This window comes from Idiotropiscis lumnitzeri, chromosome 12, assembly GCF_059441095.1.
Source record: "Idiotropiscis lumnitzeri isolate Australia: NSW breed Sydney's pygmy pipehorse chromosome 12, RoL_Ilum_1.0, whole genome shotgun sequence".
In the NCBI taxonomy this organism is placed as follows: domain Eukaryota; kingdom Metazoa; phylum Chordata; class Actinopteri; order Syngnathiformes; family Syngnathidae; genus Idiotropiscis; species Idiotropiscis lumnitzeri.
The window spans coordinates 19369358-19385539 of record NC_142402.1 but is presented as its reverse complement, the minus strand read 5'-3'; the positions used below and the strand labels follow the sequence as shown (position 1 = coordinate 19385539).

At 41.5% G+C, this 16182-nt stretch overlaps 1 protein-coding gene across 1 annotated transcript in view; it reads left to right on the top strand.

Moving 5' to 3' along the window:
- The window catches only part of LOC148326388 (solute carrier family 22 member 23-like), a 30907-nt gene that overhangs the window by 6269 nt on the left and 8456 nt on the right, over positions 1-16182 (top strand). The window contains exons 2-5 of the mRNA XM_088311162.1: positions 2930-3033; positions 3118-3272; positions 13763-13931; positions 15132-15259. Of these exons, the coding sequence (XP_088167288.1) occupies positions 2930-3033; positions 3118-3272; positions 13763-13931; positions 15132-15259 (556 nt within the window). The remainder of the gene's footprint in view (positions 1-2929; positions 3034-3117; positions 3273-13762; positions 13932-15131; positions 15260-16182) is intronic.

The window sequence follows — 16182 nt, the reverse complement described above, 5'->3', positions numbered from 1 at the left end:
TTAAAATAAGACAAGAAGGAGAACACTCGTAAGGAGCTGCTGTGGTCCACAACTCACTCGCGGACGCTCACACGCTGACTTACCAGCGACTGCAGCTCCCGTTGTCAATAATTAGGCCACACCCCTTAAAGGCAAACAACACTGGATTAATACAGTGCAAACTGTAATTTTTTTTTATTTCTTTATATTTAATTTTGTGTTTTTTTTTCACACGAAACAGTACTAATTATCGTCATAAAATAACATGAAATATTTGTAATTTTAATATATATATATATATATATTAAAATAAAAAATATTTTTTTTACATTCTTAACAAAAATCAAATTGCATGCACATTGAGCTGAGGTCTTCGTTGAACTCCGGCGAACTTTCTGGAATATATTTGATCCAAATTCCGGCATTTGACGTTCAGGATTCCGCTGTCCTTTATTCGCCAAATCATGCACGTCACAACAACGTTCTGTTAGTCCCCAAATTCAAAAACATTTCTTCAATTGAGCAGCGTGAATCCACGTTATGCGTCTGACATAACCATTGTTCCACTGCGCTCGTAGTCATTTAAGAGAAGTCAGCAGACGCTTGGAGGATTTTGACGGATTTTTTCTCTTCACGCTTCACATTTCTGCCGGCTAATAGGTTTAGATACGTGTCTCGTCCAACTCTGCACACTGCCTTCTATTCATTACTCTCTAAGGAGCGACGGAACACGGCGAGAATGCGCGTGATGGCCCTCGGACTCAACGTGATTGTTTGGATTTTTTTTTTGCCGAGACTACATCCATAGTCACGTCGTAGCACCTTAAAGGTTGAATCTCGAACGCACCTCGTGTGTCAACAAACAAAGCCTCTGGCTTGATCTTGTGACACACGACGGAACTCAAATCTACTGCAGCACTGATTGCTTATCATTTGATTGTTTGATATCGAGGGTGTTGAATTGTTTGCGTTTGTGTAGGATAGTGTTACACCGCGATGGATTTTGATGGGAACGAATTCGGGTTCCGGCGCTGGAATGAAACTCTTGTCATCCAGTCATAAAAAAAAAAAAATGATTAGGCCACCTTGTTTTCGTTCTTGTTCGTTTGAATGCCAAAAGAAAACATGGAATGCTGGCAGCACTGTTTTTGAGAGTGCAGTGACGTCCCTGCCGATGAAAAACATTTTGGTTATTATCACAAAAAACATGGAGAACGGCGAGATAAACAGCTCTGAAATTAAACTTTTAATAATCTGTTTTTATTGTCATAATGTTTGTCCAAATAATTTGGTGACAACTTTACTAATTAAAACAGAACAGACCCAAGAGAATTATTTATTTATTTATTTTTAAATAAAAGATTTATTTAGTGTATTTTCTGAACTATAGAGCGCCCCTAGTGGTGAAAGAAAAATCCACAGAAAAGCCGCACCGTTGTACTAGCCGCAAGGTTCAAAATCTTGGAAAAAAAGTAGCGGCTTATCGTCTGGAAAATACGGTAATCAAAAAAAAAACGCAGAAACTATTTTGTCCAAGAATGCATTCAGAATTTTTTGCTAGCGCTATTCACAGTCATGTAGTTCCCATCAAAGATTTCACGAGCTCGGTCAGTGAGAGACGTTGTTAATAATATATGTGTATTGACGAATGCTTCAACAGAAAATCGCGCTAATGACATGTGAAGCAGAACCTCCGCCAACTGTTCTGCTATATATTTTTGGCAACTTGTGTGTCGCAACTCCGGCCGTCTCGCTACGCAAAAACAGCTCAAACACCCTCTGATTCCTTTCAGTCGACTTTATTTTCCTTTTGCTTTCATGCCGGCTCTCAGCTGTGAAGCGATTGCACAACAAGAACTTGTTTTGTGACCCTGCGACTTTTTTTTTTCTTTTTTTTTCCCATGACTGACATCGATACCGAAAGTGTGAATGAGTGGCATTCCGGGTCATGTGATGACTAGGTGATTCTGCGTAATCCTGGAGCGTTCCATTCAAAGCGGGTCATTGCTATAGAGTACATGTCAGGTTAAAGCGTGCCGACCCCATCAAAACGACATCCTAAAAATGAGAAAACATGCACTTAATTGCGTATCATGATATAGAATGTTGATTTTATTTCAACAAGACGGAGAATGGGTCCTGTATTGTCGCCAATAAAAACCACCAAAACTTAAGGCAATCAAAATACGACATGAAGTGCAGTAGTTAGCGCTCTGCTGTGGCAGTTTGACACATCAGTGAAACATTGTCACACTTTTTTGGCATATTAAATGAAACTTAACGTATCCAAAGTACTAGTGGTATCCGTACGCATTTTGGTATCGGTCTGAAAAAAAGTGGTCCTGAACGTCTGTAGTTCTTATTATAGTAACTAGCATGCCAGTGGCTAGCTAGCAGCATGTGCTAACAACTACTACTTGATGCTAGCTAAGCTGACGCCACATGTCGCCTGTTTTGGAATTGTATGACATTTCCGAACTGGCAAAATAAGTTTTAAAAGACTGTAAAGTTAAAGTAGCGCTTAACGCCGTTTTAAAAGACTGTAAATATTCTTGCGCTAGCTGCTATGCTAGCTCGGCTATATTTTCAGATTTGCCTGGACATGGTCCATTTTTGACACTGAAAAGTGACAACTGGACTGGATTAAAAATAATATAATAAAATAATATACTGTAATCAACGGTATATTTGTAGTTTGGAATGTTTAATTAAAAAAAAAAAAAAAGTAAACGTAGCGTAAGATACACAAGGCAGACATCCCCTCACTTTTGTCACAGCAATCCTCCTCAAGTCCTCCGCCCTCCTTCATGGCATAGCAGAGTCATATCAAGTCTATCAAAAGGAACGCGCCACCATAAATGTTCCAATTGAATGACAAGCCTGAATATCGCAAGCTGATTATTTTGAACTTGACATCAAATTCTAACAGCTGTGTTTATTATCCCTTCAGTGGAGTCTGGTGTGCAACTCGGCATGGAAAGTCCACATTGCAAAATTCTCACTCTTGGTGGGATCCATCTTCGGATACCTGGTGTTCGGAATTCTCGCCGACTGGTAAGTCGTCCCCAAAACCACCTTGATATTTTTCCATGAAAGATCATGCTGTAAAAATTCTGCATACTGTATCTGATGGCGTAGGTTCGGCCGCCACCCGGTGCTGATCATATCTGTCCTGTTCATGCTGGTGTTCGGCCTCACTGTGGCCTTTTCCGTCAACGTTCCCATGTTCAGCACACTGCGATTCTTTGAAGGCTTTTGCTTGTCTGGCATCACACTGTCACTCTACGTCCTCCGTAAGTACTTCTCTTGAGGTTTTCTTTGGTTTTGGATCGGTGAAATGTTCGCCATTTGTAAGCGATCAAATTAAATGTTTCGGTCTTGTCACGACTTTGAAAGCTGTTAAAGCTATAAAAAGGGTATAATAATGGGGTGTCCAAACTATGGCCGGGGGGCCATTTGTGGCCCACCATCCAATTTTAAGCAATCCACAGCACATTCAAAAAAATCACGTTTGCTGCCGATATTTTTTTAAACTGTAAATGCAAATTTACTATTTACAATTGAACAAGTAAAAACATTTGTCTTTATAAAATTGTGGATAGCATTTAAAAAAAAAAAATTTTTTCTCCACTTTCTGCTCTGTGTCTAAATTTTGAACGCATCACATAAATGATTCCCAAGTTACTTTTTTAAATAGGCTCACTTTTTGACGGATTGCTCCTGTTTGACTGCTGTTTAGTGCAGGGTCAGATATTATTTATTTTAATTTTATTTATTTTTTTTGCTGTGCATGCTCTAGTTTATGGCGAGAAGCGAACTTATGGTTGGAATTACCCCTCACTTGCATTGTGGCGACACCTGCACATGTGTGTTGAAGTTTTTTTTTTTTGGGCCGGGCTTTTGTTTTGTTTTCCATGTGGGCCTACCTGTATTTCTGATGTGTTTTTGTGCGCCACTTGATATTTACCCTCGAGCCAATCTGTATTGACAAAACTCCGCGAGCACTCTGAGTCTAAGGGACGGTCATTCAATAACACATTAGCAGGGAGAATCAATCCTGTCTGACCTCCAGGCGTTCTGTTTTAAGCATTTGCTTAAAACTAACATGGACAGTGGCCATAAACGACACAAAAAGGAATAAAAAATAAAAAAAAGTGTCCCGTTCACATGAGGTTTAAGCTGAGGACAAAATACATGACCTTCTTTTTGTTGCTGGATTTGTGTGGCCTCTCCCCGCATTTGTTTGTGCGCGGTGGAGATGTAACACTAATCTCCTTGCTTACTTGATCATCAATCCACGTGCGGTTAAGTCGTCATGCGTAATGCTGCACTTGATCCTTTTTTACGTCATCCGAAACAGTCGGTGAGTATTTAAGGCCTGAGCAAGTGGCGCTTTCGGAGGGCCTTGAACATGCTCCCCCCCAAAAAATTGTTCAACAAGATCCACCTCAAAGTTGGGGGAAAAAAAAAAATAAAGAGACTGAAAAGTCTTAGGAAACCTTGCCTGGAAAGAAACAGGAAATGAGCCATTTTTGTTCGAGCCCATCTCGATGTGTGCAACGCGCTTTAAATGATTTGCCCGAGATCAAATTTGCGCCATGTGCAGTGTACTAAATAAATTAAAATGGGAAAAATCTGAGTTTAGCCTCGCGTCAGAGTTGCCAAAAACCACAAAACTCAACTCCCACGTGGTCAGATCTCGACCTAACCTAAGTGAGATCCATAATAGCACAAATCTCTGGGGTGTATTCTGCCTAAAAGCAAAAGGAGATTGCGTTCGTTGCGTAGGATAAAGAATATGTGACTGTGAGTACTGTTATATTGTCTGTCTATATGTTCTGCTGCACTTTTTCTGTTCAAATATATACACTACGTAATTCTCGTTGTTTTGTTCAGTTTGACCGTAAACTTCAACTGAGTCTGGCAATAAACAGCTTGAAACCTCTTTTTTTTAAAAAAATATTTATTTATCTATCTGCCACAGCCACAAAATTGGATATCAAAAAAAAAAAAAAAAAGCATGCGGTCAGGTGTGTGCAAACTACGGCCCGGGGGCCACATGCGGCCCATTAATCGTTTTAATCCGGCCCGCTAAACTTGAAAAAAAAAAAAAATGAATACCCTTATTAATGTTTTATTTTCTAAATATTGTGGTGTGTCAAAGACATATATTTTGTTGTCATGCTTTTGTTCCCTTTCATTTAAAATTAAAAGTTTTTTTTTTTTTCTCCAATGAGGTGAGGTTACCAAAACACTCCATCTATCTGCTCCTGGTCCGGCCCCTCTGTCAAATTTTAGAACTCATTGTGACCCACCAATCAAAAAGTTTGCCCACCCCCGAAGTAGATTAAAAAAAAAAAAAAAAAAAAAAAAAAGAGCGGCAGCAAACAATGTGCACACAGACTTTGCGCCAGACTGGCCTGCCGTCCCGAGGCGTGAACGGGTTCAAACATGGATGATGCGACGTGACACTTGTACAGCTACTGACGCTAGCTGCCACGCAGGGAGACTGAAAATAAAAGGAAAAGAAGCCTGAATTGTGTCATTGGGTTTGTGAAGGCTTCACCCAGCTGACAAGGTTCCTCACCTGTGATTTGCACTCATTTTGCATATGTTAAGGTGATGAAATTAAATGTCATGCTGCATATTTCTACGACGCTGATTAGCACGATGTTGGCTGCATGGACACGGCAGACTTGTATTTTAGAATTGATGCAAGCTTGAGTTTCTTTTTACCCTGACTCGCCAATGCGTGCTAGCCGAAGCAGTCATTCAGTCAGCGGAGTGTGCAGGTTGTGCTCAGAGCTCCTCTTGTTTCTTGTGACGTTAGAAAAAAGAAGTCGTTGATGGAAGGAAACTCACTCAAAAGTTCCTTTTTTTTTTTTTTTTTTTTTTTTTTTTGGGAAGATTTTTTTTTTTCCAGAAAACTCAAACTTTGTCTTTCACTTATTAAAATTTTAATTTTATTCTCAAGAAACAATATTACATGCATGGAACCTTTTATTGCAATATTACAAGAATAAGAAAATCTGAGTTGCAATTTTGTTTGTTAAAATTCAAATTTTATTCCCGTAATTTTTTCTCAGGAAAAAAAAAAACACTTTATTCTTGTGCGACACTTTTAAAGATTACAATTTAATTCTTGCAATATTACGTTTTACCCATTACATTAGTTAAATCGTTTCAGTAAAATAATGTTATTTTTAGCGAACATTCTCCACAAAACTTCGATTTAACATACAATACAACTTTCTAAAATACAACTTTATTTATCATCACGTATGAATTCAAACTCACACTATTACCAAAATTTAAATTGTGGTCAAAGTTGACATTCACCTGCTAAAATTCCAATTTCAATCATCATATTGTTCCACATTTTCTTGGTTGGATGAGACGCAATGAATAAAATAAACATTTTGTATAATAATTCAATGGTTTTGACGTGGTGCAAATGTAATCAAACTGCCTCCGAGCGGATGATGATCCATTTCCTTCTCAAAGAGTGCGCTCGTGGGCCTGTGCGTGATAAACACTTCATTAATTTAGCAAAAGACACTTGTTTAGAATGTTCACTCGCTGTCTGTGTTGTCACGCGGCCGCCGGCAGCGATTTTCCTCCTTGACTGTTTTGCGCGTCCAAATGCTTGTGCGCGTCACACGCACTCATACCGTTGCGTGAGTGTGAGGCACAAGGATGTGGAAAATGCAGACAATGTGTCATGACGGACTGTTTTTTTTAATTTTTTTTTTTTATATAGACACACTTTGCAAGGTTGCTTTTAAGAAGAGATTTTTTTGCTGCTGTAAAGTGTTGGCTGCTAAAAAAAAAAGATTGATTGCTAAATAGTGAGTCATTCCATTTCGTGGGTAAAGGGCAAGGTCCATGCCGAAAAAAAAAACGCCCATGTTCCGTGGGTCTCCTGATTATATATTTGCGTGTTATTTTCACGTTGTCAAGGTTAGTCCGGCAGCTTGGTGCCGAAAAGTTTCTGTTCACACAAATTCATCTCTCACACCGATGAGGCTTCATTTCTGTTTGCGCACACGCCAGTAGCTTTCTTTGTTTGGTGGATGAGTGCGGACAGATGTCTCGATGTACTCGTTTTCACTTGGATAATTAAACTACGCGCGATCTGCGACACCTGTTCAAACATGTTCGCATTGTGTGGCGCCTTCCCAACTCCACTTGAGAGCAAAATGTGTTTCTATTCCAATTTGGAGGGCTGAAGTTCGCGTTGCACAACAGATGACATAAGGCGCGGATCGGATCGGAACCCGGATTTTGAGTCACGGATCGGATAATTTTTCAGATCAGCAGAAAGAAAAAGATAAATAGTACTTTGTTTTTATATTTTTGCCCTTTCAAAATAGAGGTGGCATACATTTTTATTTTATGGTACTGTGTATAAATTAACAAATGTCTGGAATTAGGCCCTGTTTTTCACCCAGAACTAGTGTGTTTGAATTCTGTGTGATACAATTTGCCACGTCCTTGAACCCCACCCCCCCTCCCACCTCACCCCCCTTTACAATCTGTCTTAGGTCATCATGATAAAAAGGTAAAGGTGCATATTTCTCCCTATCGAGGAGGGTTAAAGTTCCCTTCCGTGCAACCTTTTGGCCTGTGCATGCTCAGCAAAGCTTCTTCTGCTATGACTCTACTTCACCTTCCGTCTGTCTGGCTGTGGAAAAAAGAAAAAAAGAAACACTTCCCTGTTTGTGAGCGTGTCGCATAACCTCAAGCTATCGCACATATTTTCAGAGTGAAGTCCAGTGATTGACCACGTCAACGTGGGCAACCTTTGTTTGGTTATTGTAAAAAAAAAAAAAAAAAAAAAAAAAAAATGGAGGAATTCAGGTTCGAGTTTACATTGGGCAAGTAGACTGAGAAACAGTTTCTTTCCGAGAGCCATCTCCATACTGAACTCTCACACACACACGAGACCACCCTAACCTCGCAAAACAGCATTGTGATGTGTTTCTATATGCCCTATTCAGTACTGAATTCCATTGCACTGTCTTCTCTATTTATCTAATTTATATATTTGTCTGTATTATTGTTGTATTGCACTGGAGAGGGGAGCCCTCTAATCTCGTTGCACACTTGAGTACAATGACAATAAAGGGATTTCTATTTCTATTTCTATTTCTAGTCCAAGTTTTTTTTTTTTTTTTTTTCAGTTCGCTGTTTTCTATTGCTGACTCCCGCAGAGCTGATGGCTTGTTTTTGTGCTGATTAAACGTGTGTGTGTGTGTGTGTGCGTGTGTGTGGGAGGAAGGGGGTCAAGGTCAGAACAGGCAAATACACTCAAAAGGAAACACTCCCCCAAGCTGAGTGTTTTACTTCACTTTTTAATGGCTGACACTTTCAAGCCGATGAATTAAAAAGGCGGTGACCTGCGGCGTTTTGGCAGTGTCGCTCGCGTCCTCAATCAATAACGATGACTTTATTAATCGTCAGTAGCTCCCTTTCATTACTCCTCGGCATCGACAGTGCCTCGGGTTTATTTGTGTCCCGATTCTGAACGAGTCACCCGTTTTGGATAATCAAACGAAGGTCAGAATAAGTCACATTCCGATGAATTATGTCAATGAGCTGCCAGTGGCTAGATTTTAGCAACTGTACAAGCCTAGCAACTGTTGTAAAAGTGTAAAAAAAAAAAAAAAAAAAATGAGTTCAACACTACCTTCGCCCAAATCAAACCCACAAAGTTGTAAGCATAGAATAGTGCCAAATTAGGGCTGCTCGATTATTTAAAAAAATAAATAAATAAATCAATTATCAAGATTATTTAGGTAAAAATTAAAGTCATGATTATCCAAACGATCATTTATTTTTTTAAACCCAAAATAAATATTACAACAAATCAAATTTGTTGAAGCGGTGGAATTATGTGAGTTCATTTTGGATCAAACAAAAAATAAAGGTGCAAATGTATAAATTCAAGTATGGTGTCCTTGTCTAAACAAACATAGTTGGTCATTTCCTTGCGATACACTTATAAATTGCGATTGAAATTTTGTAACATATATATAATGAAACAATGAAAGTCTTTAAGTGCACATTTTGAAGTCAAATGTGAAATGATTGTTAAAACACTGCCTTTTAACACGGCAACAACTAATTAAAACAGAAGAGAATCAAGAGAAAAAAAGAAAAAAAAACGAGATTTATTTAGCGTATTTTCTGAACTATAGAGCGCCCCTAGTGGTGAAAGAAAAATCCGCAGTAAAGCCATATCGTTGTATTAGCCGCATGGTTCAAAATCGAGGGGAAAAAGTAGCGGCCTATAGTCCGGAAAATACGGTAATCGTTTTTTACGATTATGCCAATTTTGGAATCGTCGCCTGTAATCGCAATCGAATTTCGATTAGTTGCGCAGCCCAATCCAAAATGTCTCAATACAAAAACGAATTAAGATTGCGGGAGAACCCAGTGTTCATACTTAATAAGATCAGTGGCTTAAAGTGGCGTACAGTTATGCGCTAAAGCTCCCCTCCTCCTCGCACTGACCGAGCACTTTCTTTCTTTCCCTCGCTGGCTGGCACAAAAGCTCCTCCGTCTGTAGGACGTCCAGTCTAGCAGCGAGGGCCGGCCGGCTGCGGATCAGGAAAACGCTCCGTGCCGACAATGCCGCACTGGCATGTCACTCACAACGAGCCAAACCTCATCAGCGGCGTTGCACATGACTGAGCTCGCTCTGGTGCAGGCGAGCGTTTACAGAAATCACTTTGGCTTTAAAGAGGAGTCTATCTTTACTCGCCGCTGGGCAACAGAATACAAACGAAATGTATTCACTTTGGATTATTCGATTTAGTTGAGTTTTGCCTCGCTTCATATTGTTTAAGATACGTTCACTTCGTCACGTACGTTTTGCGTTTGTTTTTTTGCGCACCTCCGGGACAATCTGTGCTTGTTGTTTCGTTCCAGCTAATGATTGACTTTGTTGCATTTTACAAGGCAAATATTAGTTTGCCGATAAAAACAAAAGACAAGCCGCAATGATTCACCGAGCTCATATTGGTCTCGTTGCCCAACCCCTGAAAAGCGTCAGTGTTCAAAGCTGCTCGCTTTGTACGCGCGCCACTGTTGCGCAAGGCGAGACACGGGAGGACGACTGCTATTTTTCTGTTTTCTCATTTTATCTCTCGGGCCCGAGAGAGAAGGCCTGTGGCTCAAGATAAGGAAACGTATCTGTGCAAACATTGGTAGCGATGACTCATAAAAGTGCTGTTGGATGAACTGACGTGACAAGCGGGATGGACAGAAAGACGCTCATGTGACCAATTAAAGGTCAAACAAATGGAGCCTGATTTTGGATTTTTGTCGCAGCCAATTATGAGTTGTCTTGTGACATACTCAATGATCGGTTGATTTGGCGTCTGGGATGCCATCACGGTGAAAGTCTGGCATGTCTGAATTTTTGTTTTGCCAAATAGTGTGACGTCCATCCTTCGTTTGGTTCTCCGGCTTTGGCCAATAGGGAGCCAGGGAAAGTATGTGTCACATTTCAACTCCTGCAAAGCCAGTAGCTGATTCAGAAACGTGGTGTCATTAAACTCATTCACTACCAGGCAAGTAAAGAAAAAAAATATCTTTGACGACTTTAGCCGTCAATGGCAGTAAATGAGTTAAACAAAATTGTTACCGATATTATCTTGTCATCTGGCAACGTGGCCTTCGCGATCGACCGCAAAGTCGTGTATCCTGAGAAGGCCATTACTGCGGGCACAGGAAGCGGCTGCAACGGAGTGCTCGTGGCGGTCAACGCAGTAAAACGATAAGCCTCGCCGGCTGAGCTGCGCAAGTCGTCTGCTGTGGCTTGTCGCCGATTCATTTTCTGCTTTGGCCAGTCAGCAAAGCAGCCAAAGCTTCTTTTGGGGATTATTGTCGTTGCTAATTGGCTCTGAAGTACAGTTGATGACATCATTGTTGGAACAGGACAGTACAGGATGGCGGAACGTGGACAGGTGAGGACATGGAGGTTTCAGAAGGCAGTTTGCACCATTTTGTTCCGATTTTGCAGTCATAAAACATTGCAATGCAATATGGATTTCATTGCAATTTTTTTTGCAATGAAATAAAACATTTTCATGAATTAACTGAATTGCAGATGTGTGGTGTACCTTTTACGGGAAGATTATTATGATTATTGATTTTTTTTGCATTATTACCAGTACTGTATAAAAAAAATGGGTGGAACAAAACCTAAAAGACGGAGCTCCTCAGAAATTAAACACGTCATTCCGCCAAACTCGGCAGCGAGACTTTTTGAATTTGTGGTGCGCGATACGTTAATCGTTAGCAAAAGATTTATGTCAGTTGGGCACTCGCTCAAGAACAGCGTTGTGCAACGGCTGATCCAGTGAGTCGGGGGGGCATAGATTAGGGTCAACGTGAACGTGTAAGGCGCTCAAGGCTGCTTTGCTTTTCACTATTCTGCCATTTGTATTTTAACCCTCGGTTGTCTTCGTACTTTTTTAAGGATTCAACACACCAATCCGATGTCGGAAAGTCAGTACTTTCCCGTCTGTTTGGTGCGGCGCGCAAAATAAAGTCGAAGAATTCGTTGAGGCATATGGAGGGCGCGTCTGGTCGATTCAACGTCCACAATCGGGTCGGGCTGTCGTGGTTGAATTTTTAATAAATTTAAAAATAAATTTGATTGGCTGTTAACTCGCAAATCGGTGCGCTGAACAAAAACCGGAAGTGACGAACGTGGAAAAAGTGTGAAAATTGAACGAAATGAATTTTTGATCATTTTCACTTCTCCTTTCTGGACAAAATGACTGACTGGACAGAAGATGAAGTAATCATTTTCAATCATGAAAAAAAACGCCGTTATCGGACAGCACCGCCAACGACTATGCATTGACTATCGCCCCCGATGGCATGGAGGGGTACTACATCTTCCGCATGCGCAGACGGTCCAGAGTCGCTGGACTCGACTTTTGCGGTGTGTGCTTCTGTCATTTTCCGCTCCGACGTGCCGACGTGAATTGTCCACGGCGATCGATGTCGGATTGGTGTGTCGAGGCCTTTACACCAACGCGACATGCCCCCCCCGCCCCGGTAACGAGTGACCGGCCCGTTTCATGCGCATGATGCCCTCCACCAAGATGAGGAATTCTAATCCCACGCAGTCCGCGAGCAGTGAACCGTCTCGTAACAAGTTGAGTCGGGTCACACTCAGCTTGGCCCCGTCATTCCGACTGTGACGCTGTCTGCCAAGCGAGAGCATAATTCATGCCCGCCAAACGGGGGGGCACTTCCAGGCTTTTTCTGCTGCACTGGAGCGGGACCGCTTGCGCCGGCACCCGCCCTCTTCTGCTGGCCTCTGTCACCTTGAAAAGCCCATTTTGGAGAGAGTTGGCATTCTGGGCGAGCATTGAATGTGACGTTTGAAAAGATGGATGGCTGAACAATGTGAGAATAGCGCCGCCACTGTCGTGTTGTCAAGCCATCCCACCGCGGCCACTAAAGGACTCCACTGTCCGTGGTGGCGAGCAGCTCGTGTGGTGTGAATGCAAATGCTGCAATGAATCGGTGCCATTCTAATAGTGGACAAATGAGCACAAGGACGCGTTTTTGTTTTTTTTTTTCTTTCTCCCCACAGTGCTGTGCTGCTATGTTCCGTCTCTCCATAACAGCAGCTGCAGATGTATTGGAGGTTGTCAAAATATTCTCATCCTGTTGTTGACTTCAGGGCTGTTTGCTTTAGGTTGTCATTTCTCAGCTTGGTCGAAAAAAAAAAAATAATGCAGTTACGGGGATCTGCTATTTGTCTCTATTTGCCGAGTAATTGACTGAAAAAGAGTTCAAGGTGTACACCCTCGCTCCGCTGGGAGAGGGTCCATCTCACTCGCAATCCTCATTAAGACGCAAACTAAACAAATTGGACAATTGCAGGGGGTCCTCGGTCCGAGGGCGGCGACGTAACCAGGATCTGTTTGCAATTTAGAACGAGCCGTCGTCTATCAGTAACTTTAAGTCATAATTACAGTTAAGCAAATTGCGATTTCCTTTTATCTGTATATATATTGTCCTTTTATTTTCAAACAAAAATGTGTATTCTCTATTTTACGGATGATAAGCCGCAATTTTTTCCCTAGATTTTGAACCATGCGGAATGGTGCATCTTTTCTGTGGATTATTCTTTCACCACTAGGGGCGCTCTATAGTTAAAAATACGCTAAATAAATCTCAATTATTATTATTTTTTTTTCTATTGCCGTGTTAAAAGGCACTGTTTTAACAATCGGTTTTGTACCTTTCTTGATGTGCATTGACAGTACAAAATCGTTCTGTACATGCAGTAAACAACAACTTAAGTAAACATAGAAAATTGCGGCTTATCGCCTGGTGCGGCTTGTTTTTTTTTTAAGCGTTGTTGCGGTTTATATTCAGGAGCGCCTTATAGTCTGGAAAATATGGTGCATTCGATGCAGCGGTATCCAATATATGTCTGCTATTTATTGTTTTAAAAACTAGGTTCTGTGCTAGTCATGTTGGAATAATGTTGCTCGTAGTCATGGCAACAACAGCGTACAAGCCGTACAACGGCCGGCCGGGGGCAATACGTGTATCATCCCTTCAATTTCGAGGTGTCCTCCTCAGAATGACGTCACCCTGAGAATTCCTGTCCGTACCTGCGAGCCTGCGATGATCAACGGTGTTTCTTGTTTTGGAGCATGACTCATGAAACGTAGCCCAGGGTTACCATTCAATGAAATATTCACATCTTGTTTTGTTTTGTTTTGTCTCGTCAAACCCCCACCAGGGATCGAGCTGTGCCTGCCAGGTTGGCGTTTCTCAATGACCATGGTGGCCAGTTTTGTGATGCTGGGCGGCCAGCTGCTCATGCCTGGTGTGGCCTACCTATGCCGTGATTGGCAGGTGCTCCAGGCTGTCATCATCTGTCCCCTGCTGCTTATGCTGTCCTACATCTGGTAAGTTGCGACTTAACACGTCTTGCTGAAATGAACCCAGTTGAGAGTTTGGCCCCGCCCCATATACGGCTGAGCCAATAGTTTGTATTTTGTCGTCATGATGACTGGCGTCAGAACCAAGTGTCGCTACACTTAAAGCCACTAAAGCAAAAGAAAATTCTCTGCAGGATCACCATTAGAGAACGTATTTGTTGACTTTGACCTTCCCTTGCGACTGGAGCCGCACTCCGTCTCGTTCCGCACTCTGCTGAGGTGGACCAACTCATAGGAAATTTTATTGCCGTCCGTTTGCTGCAGTTTGGCGTTCGTCCAAGGCCTACCTGCGCAAACTAAAGGTGGTTACGCTCAGCGGCTCTTGAAAGGGCTAATCTGATCACGTATCAATAATGGAGATATAATGCACACGAGTGGGCCTCGCTGATTGATGGGACTTTTCAATTCAGTGGAAGGATGATGTAGTGCAGGCGTCCGGCCGGCAAACTATTGTTCGTTGCCCCAGCCACTTAAGGCGAATGAACGCCTCCCTCAAATAGACGGCTGCGTTTTTTTTTTTTCCCATTACTGAAAAAAAAAAAGAATGGTTTACAAGCACTATTGTTCACACCCAATTGAGTTAGCCTTTTGCTAACCAAAACAGGAGCACCTTCCAAGGTATTTCTTGCAGCAGCTCGTCCTCCCCTCACCAGTCACATTTTTATAAATTTTCCCCCAAATTAATCGTTCCTCCCGAATAAACGTCTCCACAGATCTTTAGTAAATAAGTATCGCGGTCGCCATTTGTAGAACTAAATATTATGTTTGTATTTTTTTTTCATAATTGTATTTTCCTATCAATGTTTTTTAATAGGATGCCATATCTGATTAAAATATTTAAAAAGTTCATATATGCGAGACCGGTAAACACTTTTATCAAATTAAAATATATTTTTCCATATACAGTTTATACAGCCTACTCTTGCTTGTATTGTTGTCATGCGGTCGCAAAAAAAAGAAAAAAAGGAAAAGAAATGATGCGGCTCGGACATGTATGCAAAATGTTCTCCAACCTAGAGTTCCTCCTGCACTTCATTTTGAGCTAAATGTGGCACTGCCGATATGAAAAATGAGGTTTGATAGTCCGTCCTCTCAGTGAGTAACCTCATCCCGCTTGAAAATGTCGCGATTGATGAGCGAGGACTTCCCTTCTCGTCTGTTTGTCAGGATTTTCCCTGAGTCACTGCGTTGGCTGCTGGCCACGCAGCAGTACTGCCGCTCCAAGTGGATCATGGGACACATCGCTAAGAAGAACTGCGTCAACATGCAGCAAGACCCGGACAACATCCTCCCAGGTGAACAAAAAAAATGAAATCATCAAGAGAAATCACCAGTGAGGTGGCAGCTGGGCTCTCCTGCAAAAGTCTTCGAGTGACTTAATTAGATCAGTTGCCTGTCTGGTTGCCACGGTAACGGGCCACGAGAGAACACTTCATTATTGGCACACTAGGACTTCATTTTGTTCCAGCTCGGGTTCGCATTTATATTTATATTTATATTTATATTTATATTTATATTTATATTTATATTTATATTTATATTTATATTTATATTTATATTTATATTTATATTTATATTTATATTTATTCCACAAATATTTTTAATAGTGATGGACTGATGTCTTTTTTTTTTTTTTTTTTTTTAGTGACGATACAGTTTATTCATAGTCAGAGGCCAATAACTTATATTTGGTGGAAATATTCATTTGTAGTAAAAAGGAAAATACTGGCGTCAAAATTCAAATAAATAGTTACTGAAAATGCCATAAAGCATGTTTTATGGGGGGGATCGATGCAAAAAGCTGAGCGATCCCCGCAGGCGAGGCGCGAGATTGCGCAATGCTGTCACATGGCCGACTTCACATGGAAACGGCAACGTGTGAGGCGCGTTTCACCGCCATCCAAACACATCCCCGGAGGTGCCATTTCTCGCTTAATGGCCCCTCCTGGGTGGTACCTTCTTCGAAATTGCTCGGTGAAATATGGCACCTGCCTCTCAAGCGCCACACGCGCTCGTTTTCCGAGAGCTTCGCACTCCCAAACAAGCTCTGGCAGGATACTGTTTGGGAAAATGCCAACTTTCTCTGCAGGAACTTAAACGAGCAACTTGGAGGACCCTCACGGCAACTGAGGGCTATTTATTTTTTTTTTATCTTTAATTTGTCGGCCATTTTAGTTGCGTTGACTGAATATAGGTCAAATATTGCTAAGAAGAAAAA